The sequence below is a fragment of the Brassica rapa genome, chromosome A08, assembly GCF_000309985.2.
Source record: "Brassica rapa cultivar Chiifu-401-42 chromosome A08, CAAS_Brap_v3.01, whole genome shotgun sequence".
NCBI classification, from domain to species: domain Eukaryota; kingdom Viridiplantae; phylum Streptophyta; class Magnoliopsida; order Brassicales; family Brassicaceae; genus Brassica; species Brassica rapa.
The window spans coordinates 286,886-303,457 of NC_024802.2; the positions used below are offsets into that span (position 1 = coordinate 286,886).

General features: G+C 34.8%; 1 protein-coding gene across 2 annotated transcripts; it reads right to left on the reverse strand.

Moving 5' to 3' along the window:
* Nucleotides 1–11,292: 11,292 nt before the first annotated feature.
* Nucleotides 11,293–16,190, reverse strand: LOC117127426 (zinc finger BED domain-containing protein RICESLEEPER 2-like). Of its 2 annotated transcripts, XR_004450437.1 has the most exons (3): nucleotides 11,962–16,190; nucleotides 11,580–11,884; nucleotides 11,293–11,499 (listed from the first exon to the last, which is right to left on the reverse strand). XR_004450437.1 is itself a non-coding variant. In XM_033277756.1 (2 exons), the coding sequence occupies exons 1-2, from the start codon at nucleotides 14,011–14,013 to the stop codon at nucleotides 11,669–11,671; spliced, it is 2,268 nt and encodes a 755-aa protein (XP_033133647.1). In that variant the 5' UTR covers nucleotides 14,014–16,190; the 3' UTR covers nucleotides 11,293–11,668. The 2 variants fall into 2 exon arrangements, 1 of the variants encoding a protein (XP_033133647.1); XM_033277756.1 differs by having other exon boundaries at nucleotides 11,293–11,884.
* Between the last annotated feature and the right edge of the window lie 382 nt (nucleotides 16,191–16,572).

Below are 16,572 nucleotides of genomic sequence, written 5' to 3' on the forward strand. Positions count from 1 at the left end.
AATGGTTCATGGGAATCGTTTAAATTTTTTGACAATTAATTTAGTAAAACTTCATAATACTCCCTAAATTGGTTGATTAACCAATATAAAATCGCTATTCCCTAAAAAAACGGAGACAACAAAGGTTCCAAACCTCTTTGACCTTCATCATATGTTAGTGAATGATGCAACTATGCATTAAAATAGAACTTTCCTTTTTTTGAATTTTTTTCAAAATCTATGGGTTAACAACCCCTACGAAAATATTAATTTTTTGGTAAATGCTCTATATATTGAAGCCTATGATTTTTCGTGCTGTTTTAAAGTTTCTAAGCACATTATACATTTGTATTAATTTATATTAAACTCTTTTTCATGGTACATGGGCGTCGTTTAAATTTTTTGTTAATTAATTTAGAAAAACTTCATAATACTCCCTAAATTAGTTGACTAACCACTATAAAATCGCTATTCCCTAGAAAAACAGAGACAACAAAGGTTCCAAACCTCGTTGACCTTCATAATATCTTAGTGAAGGATGCAACTATGCATTAAAATAGAATTTTCAATTTTTTGAATTTTTTTCAAAATTTATGGGTTAACCCCTACGAAAATGTTTAATTTTTCGGTAAATGCTCTATATACTGAAGCCTATGATTTTCCGTGCTGTTTTAAAATTTCTAAACACATTATACATTTGTATTAATTTATATTAAACTCTCTTTCATGGTGCATGGGCGTCATTTAATTTTTTTTTTAATTAATTTAGTAAAACTTCATAATACTCCCTAAATTGGTTGACTAACCACAATGGAATCGCTATTCTCTAGAAAAACGTCGACAACAAATGTCTCAAACCTCTTTGACCTTCATCATATGTTAGTGAATGATGCAATTATGCAATAAAATAGAATTTTTTTTTCTTTATTTTTTTTTCAAAATCTATGGGTTAACAACGCCTACGAAAATATTTAATTTTTTGGTAAATTCTCTATATACTGAAGCCTATGATCTTTACTGTTGTTTTAAAATTTCTAAACACATTCTACATTTGTATTAATGTAAATTAAACTCTCTTTAATGGTACATGAGCATCGTTTAAATTTTTTGTCAATTAATTTAGTAAAACTTCATAATGCTCCATAAATTGATTGACTAACCACTATAAAATCGTTATTCTAGAGAATAACAGAGACAACAATTCCAAACCTCTTTGACCTTTATCATTTGTTAGTGATGGATGCAACTATACATTAAAATAGAATTTTTATTTTTTTGAATTTTTCTCAAAATCTATAGGTTAACAACCCCTACGAAAATATTTAATTTTTCGGTAAATTCTCTATATACTGAACCCTATGATCTTTACTGTTGTTTTAAAATTTCTAAACACATTCTCCATTTGTATTAATGTAAATTAAACTCTCTTTAATGGTACATGGGCATCGTTTATTTTTTTTTCAATTAATTTAGTAAAACTTCATAATACTCCCTAAATTGGTTGACTAACCACTATAAAACCACTATGCTCTAGAAAAGCGGAGACCACAAAGGTTCCAAACCTCTTCGACCTTCATCATATTTTAGTGAATGATGAAACTATGCATTTTCTTTTTGTCATCAACAAACAGACTCATATAGATTCTGCGAACCAAACCGGTAACTCTGCATCCATGTGAACGACGAAAGACGATTGTTTTCTAGCACATCTTGCTAGACTATCCGCCTTTTGATTTTCCGTCCGGGTTACATGAATGATCTCTGAGCTAGTAAAACGTGTCTTCAGTAGCTTTATGTCATGCAGGTAACTCTCAAACGCCGGTCATTCCTCTGGTTCCGAAACCATCTTCACCAATTGAAAACAATCCGTAGCAAAAGTAACCTGAAACTGATGTAAATTCCTCATACATTCCATTGCCCATATCAAAGCTTCCATCTCTGCATGAAGAGGTGAAAGACATGCCCTAGTATTCCTTGCACCCATCAATCCCTGAAAGCCCTCGAGTATGCTATACCATCCTTGACCTGAATAAGGTTCTTTATCTTTCCAGGAACCATCTATAAAACACCAACGACCAACCCTCGGCTGCCGATTCAAAACCTCATCCTGTGGTGGAGCCTGCGTAGTCTTAATCACCTGGGCTTCAACCCAAAGTGTTGATTCAGTTTCTGCAAGCTTAAGTGTATCTCTTGGGTCAATATCCAAATTACTAAAGACCTTATTATTCCTTCCTTTCCAAATATACCATAGTATCCATGCAAAATGATGATCTTCCATCTTCGGGAGTACCCTCCAGAAAAGATGATCCATATTTGTAAATAGTGAACTTGTGGGAAAGTAGACTGGATTAGACGGTATCTTTGACAAAGCCCAAACTTGACGCGCAGGAGGACACTTAAAAAACACATGGTTTATTGATTCCTCCTCAGCTCCACATCTAATACAACAAATATCTCCCTTCATTCCTCTTGCTTGCAGATTCTTCTTAACAGCTATACATCCGGATACCATTTGCCATAAAAAATGTTTAAGCTTCGGGGGACATCTCACCTCCCAACAGAACGCTTTTAGAGTATCCACTGTGGGACCATAAAAAGCTGGTGGTTTTTCCGTATCCGGATAGACCCGTTCTAGCTGATATCCTGTTTTAACCGAATATTTTCTATTATTTGTGAAATACCATCCATTCCTATCCACCAATTGAGTCTTACTCAACGGAATACTATCAATAATTTGAGCGTCCTGGGGATCCACCAAATTCCGGATTACTTGCGACTTCCAAGTTCGTGAAATTGGATCTATCAAAGAGTCCACTGTGAGGTCCTGATAAGTGTCATGTTGATTTTTGTTTGCTGGTCTCGGGCGAGTGGTTGGGAGCCATGGATCACTCCATACAGAGATAGAGGACCCCGTTCCCACCTTTTTGATTAGTCCTTTGCTAACCAGAGATCTAGCAGATACAATACTCCTCCAACCGTACGACGGAGAGTATGAGCGGATCGGTTCTAGGAGTGAGCCATTCCTATAATACCGTCCTTTAAAAACTCTAGCAAAAAGAGTTGAAGGCTTCTCTATCAGCCTCCACAATTGCTTTCCAAGCATGGCCGTATTGAAATCCGTTATGTCCTTAAAGCCTAGACCTCCTTCGTCCTTGTTTGTACATACTTTGTCCCATGACTTCCAGTGCATACCCCTTGTATTTCCCCCTGGACTCCACCAAAATTTTGATACTGCACTCGTCAATTTCTTCACTGTTGCTTTTGGTAGCCGATAAACAGACATCACATGGTTAGGCAAAGCCGTGACTACTGATTTAATGATAACTTCCTTTCCACCTTTTGAGAAAAACTTAAATGTCCATCCATTCACCCTATTATTCAAACGGTCCAGGACAAAACCAAAAACCTGTATCTTGGATCCCCCAAGACTCTCAGGTAGACCCATATATGATCCCATCCCACCTAAATTATGTATCCCTAGGATGTCTCTCAATTCCTGTCTAGTGGACTCCTCGATCTTATGTCCAAATTGAATCGAAGATTTCTGAAAATTAATCAGTTGGCCCGAGACCACCTCATAATCCTTCAGGATCCTAAGAATAGTATGACATTCTTCCTTCTGTGCCTTGCAGAAAAAAAGACTATCATCTGCGAACAACATATGAGAGATTGAAGGACAAGCTCTTACCACCTTCATTCCTGTGAAATGATTTTCTCTTTTAGCCTTCTTGATCTCCCCCTCGTCTCTATCCTTTTCCCCTGAGCCACTCCTCTCGTGATGCTCCTTAGTCTGTCCTGAAGGGAACCTCAAATGACCTTCTTGTTCCCATGATCTTGATTCCTCTCGCCGGGCTCCTCTAGAACGTGAAGTGCCACCATCTCCTCTGTAATTGATTCCTCCGATCTCCATAAGAAAGGCCAGAACTATGGGTTGACAATCGTCAAAGATATTACCTTCCCTTCTCTGCGATACCATCTTGCGGAGGATCGAAATCGCAAGTAGATCTCCGAGGATCCCATAATTCCTTAACTTCTCCCTTATCCCCTTATCCCTTTTCAATCCAAACCATCTGAGAATTAAAGCGAATCTCCAAACCTCCAAGCCGAAACCCTCCCTATGAGAAAACGCATCACGAACCCCCAGATCACCGGGATCCCACCATCGCGAAACCATGAAATCCTATATCGCCATTTTCATCGCCTATCGCCATTTTTTCTTAGAAAGGAAACGAAGGTGTGAACTGTTGTGATGAAACTATGCATTAAAATAGAATTTTCATTTTTTTGATTTTTTTTCAAAATCTATGGGTTAACAACCCCTACGAAAATATTTATTTTTTTGGTAAATGCTCTATATATTGAAGCCTATGATTTTTCGTGCTGTTTTAAAGTTTCTAAACACATTATACATTTGTATTAATGTAAATTAAACTCTCTTTAATGGTACCTGGGCATCGTTTAAATTTTTTGTCAATTAATTTAGTAAAACTTCATAATACACCCAAAATTGGTTGACAAACCACTATAAAATCGCTATTTCTTGGAAAAAACGGAGACAACAAATGTTCCAAACCTCTTTGACCTTCATCATATGTTAGTGAAGGATGCAACTATGCATTAAAATAGAATTTCAATTTTTTGAATTTTTTTCAAAATCTATGGGTTAACCCCTACGAAAATATTTAACTTTTCGGTAAACTCTATATACTGAAGCCTATGATTTTTCGTGCTGTTTTAAAATTTCTAAACACATTATATTTTTTTATTAATTTATATTAAACTTTCTTTCATGGTACATGAGCATCGTTTAAATTTTTTGTCATTTAATTTAGTAAAACTTCATAATACTCCCTAAATTGGTTGACTAACCACAGTAAAATCGCTATTCTCTAGAAAAACGGAGACAAAAAAGGTTTCAAACGTCTTTCACCTTCATCATACGTTAGTGAAGGATGCAACTATGCATTAAAATATAATTTTCATTTTTTTGAATTTTTTTCAATATCAATGGGTTAACAACCCCTACGAACATATTTAATTTTTCGGTAAATGCTCTATATATTGAAGCCTATGATTTTTCGTGCTGTTTTAAAATTTCTAAAAACATTATACATTTGTATTAATTTATATTAAACTCTCTTTCATGGTACATGAGCGTCGTTTAAATTTTTTGTTAATTAATTTTGTAAAACTTCATAATACTCCCTAAATTAGTTGACTAACCACAATGAAATCGCTATTCTTTAGAAAAACGGAGACAACAAAGGTTCCAAACCTCTTTGACCTTCATCATATGTTAGTGAAGGATGCAACTATGCATTAAAATATAATTTTCATTTTTTTGAATTTTTTTCACAATCTATGGGTTAACAACCCCTACGAAAAAATATTTAATATTTCGGTAAATGCTCTATATACTGAAGCCTATGATTTTTCGTGCTATTTTAAAATTTCTAAACACATTATACACTTGTATTAATTTATATTAAACTCTGGATGGGCGTCGTTTAAATTTTTTGATAATTAATATAGTAAAACTTCATAATACTCCCTAAATTGGTTGACTAACCACAATGGAATCGCTATTCTTTAGAAAAACGGAGACAACAAAGGTCCCAAACCTCTTTGACCTTCATCATATGTTTGTGAAGGATGCAACTATGTAATAAAATATAATTTTCATTTCTTTGATTTTTTTTTCAAAATCTATGGGTTAACAACCCCTACAAAAATATTTATTTTTCGGTAAATCCTCTATATATTGAAGCCTATGATTTTTCGTGCTGTTTTAAAATTTCTAAACACATTATACATTTGTATTAATTTATATTAAACTCTCTTTCATGGTACATGAGCGTTGTTTAAATTTTTTGTTAATTAATTTAGTAAAACTTCATAATACTCCCTAAATTGGTTGACTAACCACAATGAAATCGCTATTCTCTACAAAAGCAGAGACCACAAAGGTTCCAAACTTCTTTGACCTTCATCATATGTTAGTGAAGGATGCACCTCTGCATTAAAATATGATTTTTATTTTTTGAAATTTTCTCAAAATATATGGGTTAACCCCGTATGAAAATATTTAATTTTTCGGTAAATTCTCTATATACTGAAGCATATGATCTTTACTGTTGGTTTAAAATTTCTAAACACATTCTACATTTGTATTAATGTAAATTAAACTCTCTTTAATGGTACATGGGCATCGTTTAATTTTTTTGATCAATTAATTTAGTAAAACTTCATAATACTCTCTAAATTGGTTGCTAACCACTATAAAATTGCAATTCCCTAGAAAAATGGAGACAACAAAGATTCCACACCTCTTTGACCTTCATTATATGTTAGTAAAAGATGAAACTATGCATTAAAATAGAATTTTCAATTTTCTGAATTTTTTTCAAAATCTATGGGTTAACACCTACGAAAATATTTAATTTTTCGGTAAATGCTCTATATACTGAAGCCTATGATTTTTCGTGCTGTTTTAAATTTCTAAACACATTATATATTTATATTAATTTATATTAAACTCTCTCTCATGGTACATGAGCGTCATTTAAATTTTTTGTTAATTAATTTTGTAAAACTTCATAATACTCCCTAAATTGGTTGACTAACCACAATGAAATCACTATTCTCTAGAAAAACGGAGACAACAAAGGTTCCAAACCTCTTTGACCTTCATCATATGTTAGTGAAGGATGCAACTATGCATTAAAATATAGTTTTCATTTTTTTGAATTTTTTTCACAATCTATGGGTTAACAACCCCTACGAAAATATTTAATATTTCGGTAAATGCTCTATATACTGAAGCCTATGATTTTTCGTGCTATTTTAAAATTTCTAAACACATTATACACTTGTATTAATTTATATTAAACTCTCTTTCATGGTGGATGGGCGTCGTTTAAATTTTTTGTTAATTAATTTAGTAAAACTTCATAATACTCCCTAAGTTGGTTGACTAACCACAATGGAATCGCTATTCTCTAGAAAAACGGAGACAACAAAGGTCCCAAACCTCTTTGACCTTCATCATATGTTTGTGAAGGATGCAACTATGCAATAAAATATAATTTTCATTTCTTTGATTTTTTTTTTCAAAATCTATGGGTTAACAACCCCTACAAAAATATTTATTTTTCGGTAAATGCTCTATATATTGAAGCCTATGATTTTCGTGCTGTTTTAAAATTTCTAAACACATTATACATTTGTATTAATTTATATTAAACTCTCTTTCATGGTACATGAGCGTTGTTTAAAATTTTTGTTAATTAATTTAGTAAAACTTCATAATACTCCCTAAATTGGTTGACTAACCACAATGAAATCGCTATTCTCTACAAAAGCGGAGACCACAAAGGTTCCAAACCTCTTTGACCTTCATCATATGTTAGTGAAGGATGCAACTCTGCATTAAAATAGAATTTTTATTTTTTGAAATTTTCTCAAAATATATGGGTTAACCCCGTATGAAAATATTTAATTTTTCGGTAAATTCTCTATATACTGAAGCCTATGATCTTTACTGTTGGTTTAAAATTTCTAAACACATTCTATATTTGTATTAATGTAAATTAAACTCTCTTTAATGGTACATGGGCATCGTTTAATTTTTTTGGTCAATTAATTTAGTAAAACTTCATAATACTCTCTAAATTGGTTGCTAACCACTATAAAATTGCAATTCCCTAGAAAAACGGAGACAACAAAGATTCCAAACCTCTTTGACCTTCATTATATGTTAGTAAAAGATGAAACTATGCATTAAAATAGAATTTTCAATTTTCTGAATTTTTTTCAAAATCTATGGGTTAACACCTACGAAAATATTTAATTTTTCGGTAAATGCTCTATATACTGAAGCCTATGATTTTTCGTGCTGTTTTAAATTTCTAAACACATTATATATTTGTATTAATTTATATTAAACTCTCTTTCATGATACATGGGCGTCGTTTAAATTTTTTGTTAATTAATTTAGTAAAACTTCAAAATACTCCCTAAATTGGTTGACTAACCACAATGAAATCGCTATTCTCTAGAAAAACGGAGACAACAAAGGTTCCAAACCTCTATAACCTTCATCATATGTTACTGAAGGATGCAACTATACTTTAAAATTGAATTTTCTTTTTATGATTTTTGTTTCAAAATCTATGAGTTAACCCCTATGAAAATATTTAATTTTTCGGTAAATGCTCTATATACTGAAGCCTATGATTTTCCTGGCTGTTTGAAAATTCCTAAATACATTCTACATCTTTATTAATGTATATTAAACTCTCTTTCATAGTATATTGGCGTCGTTTAAATTTTGTGTCAATTAATTTAGTAAAACTTCAAAATACTCTCTAAATTGGTTAACTAACCACTATAAAACCGCTATTCTCTATAAAAATGGAGTCAATAAAGGTTCCAAACCTCTTTGACCTTCATCATATTTTAGTGAACGATGCAAATATGCATTAAAATATAATTTTCATTTTTTTGAATTTTTCTCAAAATATATGGGTTAACCCCATACGAAAATATTTATTTCTTCGGTAAATGCTCTATATACTGAAGCCTATTATTTTTAGTGTAGTTTTAAAATTTTTAAACACATTCTACATTTGTATTAATGTATATTAAACTTTCTTTCATGGTACATGAGCATCGTTTAAATTTTTTGTTAATTAATTTAGTAAAACTTCATAATACTCCCTAAATTGGTTGATTAACCACTATAAAATCACTATTCCCTGGAAAAACAGAGACAACAAAGGTTTCAAACCTCTTTGACCTTCATCATATGTTAGTGAATGATCCAACTATGCATTAAAATATAATTTTTATTTTATTTGAATTTTTTTCAAAATCTATGGGTTAACACCTACGAAAATATTTAATATTTCGGTAAATGCTCTATATAATGAAGCCTATGATTTTTCGTGCTGTTTTAAAGTTTCTGAACACATTATACATTTGTATTAATTTATATTAAACTCTCTTTCATGGTACATGGGTATCGTTTAAATTTTTTGTTCATTAATTTAGTAAAACTTCATAATACTCCCTAAATTAGTTGACTAACCACAATGGAATCGCTATTCTCTAGAAAAACGGAGACAACAAAGGTCCCAAACCTCTTTGACCTTCATCATATGTTAGTAAAGGATGCAACTATGCAATAAAATAGAATTTTCATTTTTTTTGAATTTTTTTTCAAAATCTATGGGTTAACAACCCCCTACAAAAATATTTATTTTTCGGTAAATGCTCTATATATTGAAGCCTATGATTTTTCGTGCTGTTTTAAAATTTCTAAACAGATTATACATTTGTATTAATTTATATTAAACTCTCTTTCATGGTACATGAGCGTCGTTTAAATTTTTTGTTAATTAATTTAGTAAAACTTCATAATACTCCCTAAATTGGTTGACTAACCACAATGAAATCGCTATTCTCTACAAAAGCGGAGACCACAAAGGTTCCAAACCTCTTTGACCTTCATCATATGTTAGTAAAGGATGTAACTATGCATTAAAATAGAATTTTCAATTTTCTGAATTTTTTTCAAAATCTATGGGTTAACACCTACGAAAATATTTAATTTTTCGGTAAATGCTCTATATACTGAAGCCTATGATTTTTCGTGCTGTTTTAAAATTTCTAAACACATTATACATTTGTATTAATTTATATTAAACTCTCTTTCATGATACATGGGCGTCGTTTAAATTTTTTGTTAATTAATTTAGTAAAACTTCAAAATACTCCCTAAATTAGTTGACTAACCACAATGAAATCGCTATTCTCTAGAAAAACGGAGACAACAAAGGTTCCAAACCTCTTTGACCTTCATCATATGTTAGTGAAGGATGCAACTATGCATTAAAATAGAATTTTTAATTTTCTGAATTTATTTCAAAATCTATGGGTTAACACCTACGAAAATATTTAATTTTTCGGTAAATGCTCTATATACTGAAGCCTATGATTTTCCTTGCTGTTTTAAAATTCCTAAATACATTCTACATCTTTATTAATGTATATTAAACTCTCTTTCATGGTATATTGGCGTCGTTTAAATTTTGTGTCAATTAATTTAGTAAAACTTCAAAATACTCTCTAAATTGGTTAACTAACCAATTTAAAACCGCTATTCTCTAGAAAAATGGAGTCAATAAAGGTTCCAAACCTCTTTGACCTTCATCATATTTTAGTGAAGGATGCAAATATGCATTAAATAGAATTTTCATTTTTTTGAATTTTTCTCAAAATATATGGGTTAACCCCCTACGAAAATATTTATTTCTTCGGTAAATGCTCTATATACTGAAGCCTATTATTTTTAATGTAGTTTTAAAATTTTTAAACACATTCTACATTTGTATTAATGTATATTAAACTTTCTTTCATGGTACATGAGCATCGTTTAAATTTTTTGTTAATTAATTTAGTAAAACTTCATAATACTCCCTAAATTGGTTGATTAACCACTATAAAATCACTATTCCCTGGAAAAACGGAGACAACAAAGGTTTCAAACCTTTTTGACCTTCATCATATGTTAGTGAATGATCCAACTATGCATTAAAATAGAATTTTTATTTTATTTGAATTTTTTTCAAAATCTATGGGTTAACACCTACGAAAATATTTAATATTTCGGTAAATGCTCTATATACTGAAGCCTATGATTTTTCGTGCTGTTTTAAAGTTTCTGAACACATTATACATTTGTATTAATTTATATTAAACTCTCTTTCATGGTACATGGGCATCGTTTAAATTTTTTGTTCATTAATTTAGTAAAACTTCATAATACTCCTAAATTAGTTGACTAACCACAATGGAATCGCTATTCTCTAGAAAAACGGAGACAACAAAGGTCCCAAATAGTGATGTCAAACGGGTTGTTCCGTCCCGTCCCGGCCCGGACCGCTGCGGGTTTTTTCCTTTGCGGGTTAAGGCGGGTCAGGCCCGCGCGGGATGCGGTCTCCAAAAGGTCGGCCCAAGCCCGCCCCGCCGAAATGCACAAGCCTTTTCAGGTCGTCCCGCGGGCTGCGAACCTTCAGGTGCACCAATCGACTTCTAAGTGCTGTGTGCTGCTCCATAACACGTATTGACGCTGCATGCTGCTCCAGGAGACGAGGACGCTTCATGTACGTGTTAAAGCTGTACAATTTAGGCTTTTATACTACATATCTAACTTCATATTGTTCTTGTAGTCAATTTCAATTCATATCAGTTCTTGAAGTCATGTACACACAAACAAGCTCGACTTATAGTACATGTAGAAGCTGAGATGTGTAGTCTTAACAAATTTTAAATAAAGAAAAACACCAAATAGCAGTCAAAACAAAACCAAGCAAGTAAAACAAGATGTAGCAGATTGTAAAAAATAAAAACACCAAATCAAAATAACAATTCAAGCTTCCTCATCTTCATCTTCCCCATTGACAATTGACTGAAATGATGGCACTTTCTCTTCTTCACCATCACCATCGATTTCTTCATCTGTAAATATCAGAAATTTCATTTACTTAGGACTAAGGGATAATGATACTCTACAAGAAATAATAATGTGAATTAATTACCATGTGCATAAGATTCGTATCCCTTGATCCAATTTCTAGTGCATATCAAAGCTTGCACATTTTTTGGGAGAAGACGGCTCCTGTATTTGTTAAGAGGACTCTGAAGCCACTGTTGTGATTGGAATACTTAGCAGGTCACATGCCATTGCAGGCAAATCTCCATACCGATGGGCATTATCCTTCCACCAATCGAGGATGTCCAAGCTCTGAAAATTAGTAATGTCCAGAGGTGGTTCATCAAGATAAGCTTCTAGAGGTGTTTTTCCAGTCGCAACCCCACTGACTTTGCGAAATGCAAAGAAATCCTAAGAAGGTTATTTAGAAAAAAATTAGAAATGAAAAGAGAGATGAACAAAAGGTTTAAAAATTAATAAACACTCACACCGTAGTTCTCAAACAGTCCCATTGTCCCTGCTCCAGAAGCTTTTTGCGAAACAGTCTCTCGTGGCTCTGTAGACGGTGAGCTATTCTTGGATTTTTTGTCATACGACTCAAACAAAATACTAAGCTTCTCACGCAAGTTCTTTAGCTTTGCATCACGTGTACTCATGTCAAGCTTTTCCAAACAGCATTCGACAATGGAAAGCTTAAACCTTGGATCGAAGACTGCTGCCATTGCAAAAAGACCACTGACTTCATCCCAATATTTATCGAACTTCTCTTTCATCGGTGGCACCATGTATCTCACAATCTCATCTTCGCTTCCCTCATTGATCCGAAGCCAATTATGGATCTGGAAAACCTGATAGAAATACAAGTTTGAAGTAGGATAGTTCGAACCAGACATCAAGGTCGTGATTACAGCAAACGGACCCAAGAAATTGCAGATATTCTCAGCTCTTGTCCATTCCTCAGCAGTGGGAGCCATTTTGTAACCCTTCTTATCAAATGTCTCCAACTTGGCAAAGGCTCGACGGTACCTGATGGCTCTTTCAAGCATAAAGAAAGTGGAGTTCCATCTTGTCGGAACATCCAAGAGTAGACCCCCAGTTTCTACTACACCCGCAGCCTCAACGCATTTCTGGAACAAGTTTTCACGTGTTTCCGATGACAGTACATACTTAACACTCTCTCTTACTTTGTGCAAAGAGTCTCCAATTACCTTCAACCCATCTTGTACTATGAGGTTAAGAATGTGCGCTGCACATCTCACATGGAAAAACTCTCCTCCACACAGCAAAGCATCATCCAAATTCAGCTGTGACTTCACAATATCTTGCATCGAGTCATTACTGGTGGCATTGTCTAACGTCACCGAGAACACCTTCTTATGAACTCCCCACTCTTTTAGTGAATCAAGGAGCTGAATAGCAACATTCATACCAGTATGTGGTGGTGGTAGAGCACAAAACGTCAGGATCTTGCTATTCAACTTCCAATTCCGATCAATGTAATGTGCTGTCACACACATATATCCTTCCCGTTTCACTGATGTCCACAAGTCCGAGGTGAAAGAGACTCGTCCAGGAAGACTAGCCAATTCTCTCTTCAGCGTGTCTCTCTCACTTTCATATAAGCGATACACATCAGCTCTAGCTGTGTTTCGACATATGGTTTGGACATCAGCATTCAAATACTTCCATGTGTCTCTCACCTTTTCATACTCCACGTAGGAGTACGGTAGATCATGCTGGACTATTGTCTTAGCTACCAGTTGTCTGAACACAGCATGATCATACTTGCGAGACACAACTCTTCCATCGACATTGAGTTGCTGCTGCCTTCCTCCATTCCTTGGATACATTTTACATCTCATACGATGCCTTCTCAACCCACTGGTTCCATGCGAGTGGGACTGCCATGCATATTCCCTCTTGCAATGATTGCAAGCAGCTTTCTGCTTTCCATTGGGTTTTTGGACCACCGTAAAATCTTTCCACACATCTGATCGTTGCCTCTCTTCCCTTTCCTCTTCCCCGAGCTCAAGCTCATCAAGCCCTTCTTCATCCAGTTCATCCTCAAGCTCCGGTATCTCCTCTTCCATCTTCTTCTTCTTCTTCTTCTGAGACTGACTACCGGAGCCCTTAGACACGCCCTTGGTTCTTCTCCCTCCACGGATAACCGACTTCACAGGAACATACTTCTTCTGACTACACGCCTGCTTGGATGAGCCACTACCAATTTCTAGTGTGGATTGGACCATGGGTTTCTGCGAAGCAGTTCCAAAAGTGGTTGGTCTCCGAGGCTTTGTTGTTTGAGATGTTGGAGTGATCTCAACATCAGAGTCCTCTTCCGCATCAACCAAACTGATGAGCTTTCTTTTGCTGCTTTGCTTCTCTCTTGCGATAACTTCTTCATCACAGGGTTGACTACCGATCTCAGCAGCTGCACCAAGTCTAGCAATGAGTTGTTGAGTCTCAAAATCCAACGTAGCCGGTGGCGTGTAGTTAGTATCATACGTCAACTGATCGTCTGATTCGCCTCTTGATCCCATATCGTCTCTCAGGCTCTCAGCTCTCACGGTTTTTTTTTTTCGATAATTCTAAGTTTCTAACTAAGTTACGGCTTCGTGCCCTAAGGAAAGATACGTGGGTTAGTGGTCTTAGGGTTTTTTTATTTTTTTTTAAAACCCCAAATATTGCAATTAAATTTTATACTTAGAGTATGAAACTTTAAAATTGCTTGAGGACAAGCAGCTTAAACATTCCTATCAATTCTTCCTATTCCTAAGCAAGACAACGAGTTCTCCAATCAACTTAGCGAGCTCTAACTTCTAATCTACATCAGCTTCTTTTCACAATATCCTATTGCTAAGTGACTAACCTGAAGATAGTTTCACGGAATGAAAGGCTGGTCCATGACCTGAGGTCCTGCCTCCTCCTTGTTCACCAAGACTCCAACAGGTCGACAAAGAAAACAATCAAAACCAAAAGAGAGATCAGAGACAACTAAACATCAGAGACATGATTACATAACTTATGAACACGAGAAACATCAGATACACATAGAGAGTCTTGTCTTAACTTCGCAGCGGATTCAGCAGCGTAGCCAATGAACAATCACCCTTCATTCCTTTGAATGATTTTTCATTAGCTACGCAGCTAAAATCCGCTGAACTAGTCAAAACAAGTAATCTCTTCTATGACAACACTACTTATCAGTTAACAACGAGGAAGAAGGGAAGTGAATCATACCCTCAGAAGTCGCTTTGTAACTCGAACGGTCGCTTTGTAACTCTAACTCGAACCGGTAGTGAATCGAAGCAACCAACCAAAAAAAAAACATATCAGAGACTTGATGTTGATGTAAGATTAAGATTTAAGAACATGAGTACAAACTAAAGACTTACAATGCTTTTAGTTCTGAGTAGTATATGGTTTTCTTAAACAAGCAAGACAGCGGCTGGTTATAACAGGAAAGCAGGTGTGTGCTCAACACATATATTAAGTCAACACCATAACCAGCTATATCGTGTTGAGCCTACACCAGCTTTCACCGTCATAACCAGCCTCATCCTTGTTCACCTACAAAAATAAAAGAGATATCAGAAACTGAATCACTAAACTTCAAGCGAACCAGGACAGACAATTGAAACAACATGCAACAAGCAACCATATAATTTCAAGTTGTCTTAACTTCAATGCGGATCTTGCCCTGTAGCCAACGAACAATCAGTCTTCACTCTTTTGAATGATTTTTCATTAGCTACACGGCGAAGATCCGCAGAAGTCAGAACTATATAGTTGCAAGTAACAAACCGAATTTCTATTTCAAACAAGTAACAAAGCGAATCTCTATTTCAAACAAGTAAACAAAGCGAATCTCTATTTCAAACAACAACTATGAGCTTCGATCTTTTTCTTGAGGAAGGAGGAGTCTTAGAGAGTCTTACATATATTCGGATCTTGCATGCATCTTATGGAACTCGAACCGGTAGTGAATCGAAGCAGAGTGCCCACTTTACGTCTTCACCCACCTGAAAACGAGTAAAACTGTTAGAACTCCAAAAAAGAAAAAATATACAGTAACTACATAGATCTTTCTTTACCTGTGACATGCATGCGGTCGCCGTCGCTGAAGAAACCATCGCCGGTCTACGGTGGAAAAGGAGTTCGCGGAGAGTTCAAGTCAAGAATTTATCTCCCGAGACAGGAGTTTGATCTGTGAAGTTTAGAACCCGAGGTACGAGTACCGGAGCTTATCGCCGTCGCCGGAGCTCCATTTCTAACGGTGGTGACTCGTCTTCCTCTCTCTCAATCAGTCACTCTCTCTCTCTCTCTCTCTCTCTTATGTTCTAAAGGTGGCTGACGAAATGAGAAGAGAAGATGTTGCGGGACTTTAGGGTTACCGCGGGTTCGATTGGGCCATCCCGCATAAAGCCCATACCGCACAGTCCCTTTCCCGCGAGGCCCGCAACATTGCGGGATATCAAAACATGGGCCCAAACCCGCCCCGCCCCAAGCCTTAACGGGCCTGTCCCGCGGTCCAGGTTCTCGGTTGACATCACTAGTCCCAAACCTCTTTGACCTTCATCATATGTTAGTAAAGGATGCAACTATGCAATAAAATAAAATTTTCATTTTTTTTGAATTTTTTTTCAAAATCTATGGGTTAACAACCCCCTACAAAAATATTTATTTTTCGGTAAATGCTCTATATATTGAAGTCTATGATTTTTCGTGCTGTTTTAAAATTTCTAAACAGATTATACATTTGTATTAATTTATATTAAACTCTCTTTCATGGTACATGGGCATCGTTTAATTTTTTTGTCAATTAATTTAGTAAAACTTCATAATACTCTCTAAATTGGTTGCTAACCACTATAAAATTGCAATTCCTTAAAAAAACGGAGACAACAAAGATTCCAAACCTTTTTGACCTTCATCATATGTTAGAGAAGGATGCAACTATGCATTAAAATAGAATTTTCAATTTTCTGAATTTGTTTCAAAATCTATGGGTTAACACCTACGAAATTTTTTAATTTTTCGGTAAATGCTCTATATACTGAAGCCTATGATTTTTCGTGCTGTTTTAAAATTTCTAAACA

Excerpts from the sequence above, each read along its gene's own strand:
- LOC117127426 (XM_033277756.1), bottom strand. The coding sequence starts at position 14,013 with ATGGGATCAAGAGGCGAATCAGACGATCAGTTGACGTATGATACTAAC. Across the intron at positions 11,885-11,961 it reads GACTGTTTGAGAACTACGGT|GATTTCTTTGCATTTCGCAA; the intron begins GTGAGTGTTTAT and ends TAACCTTCTTAG.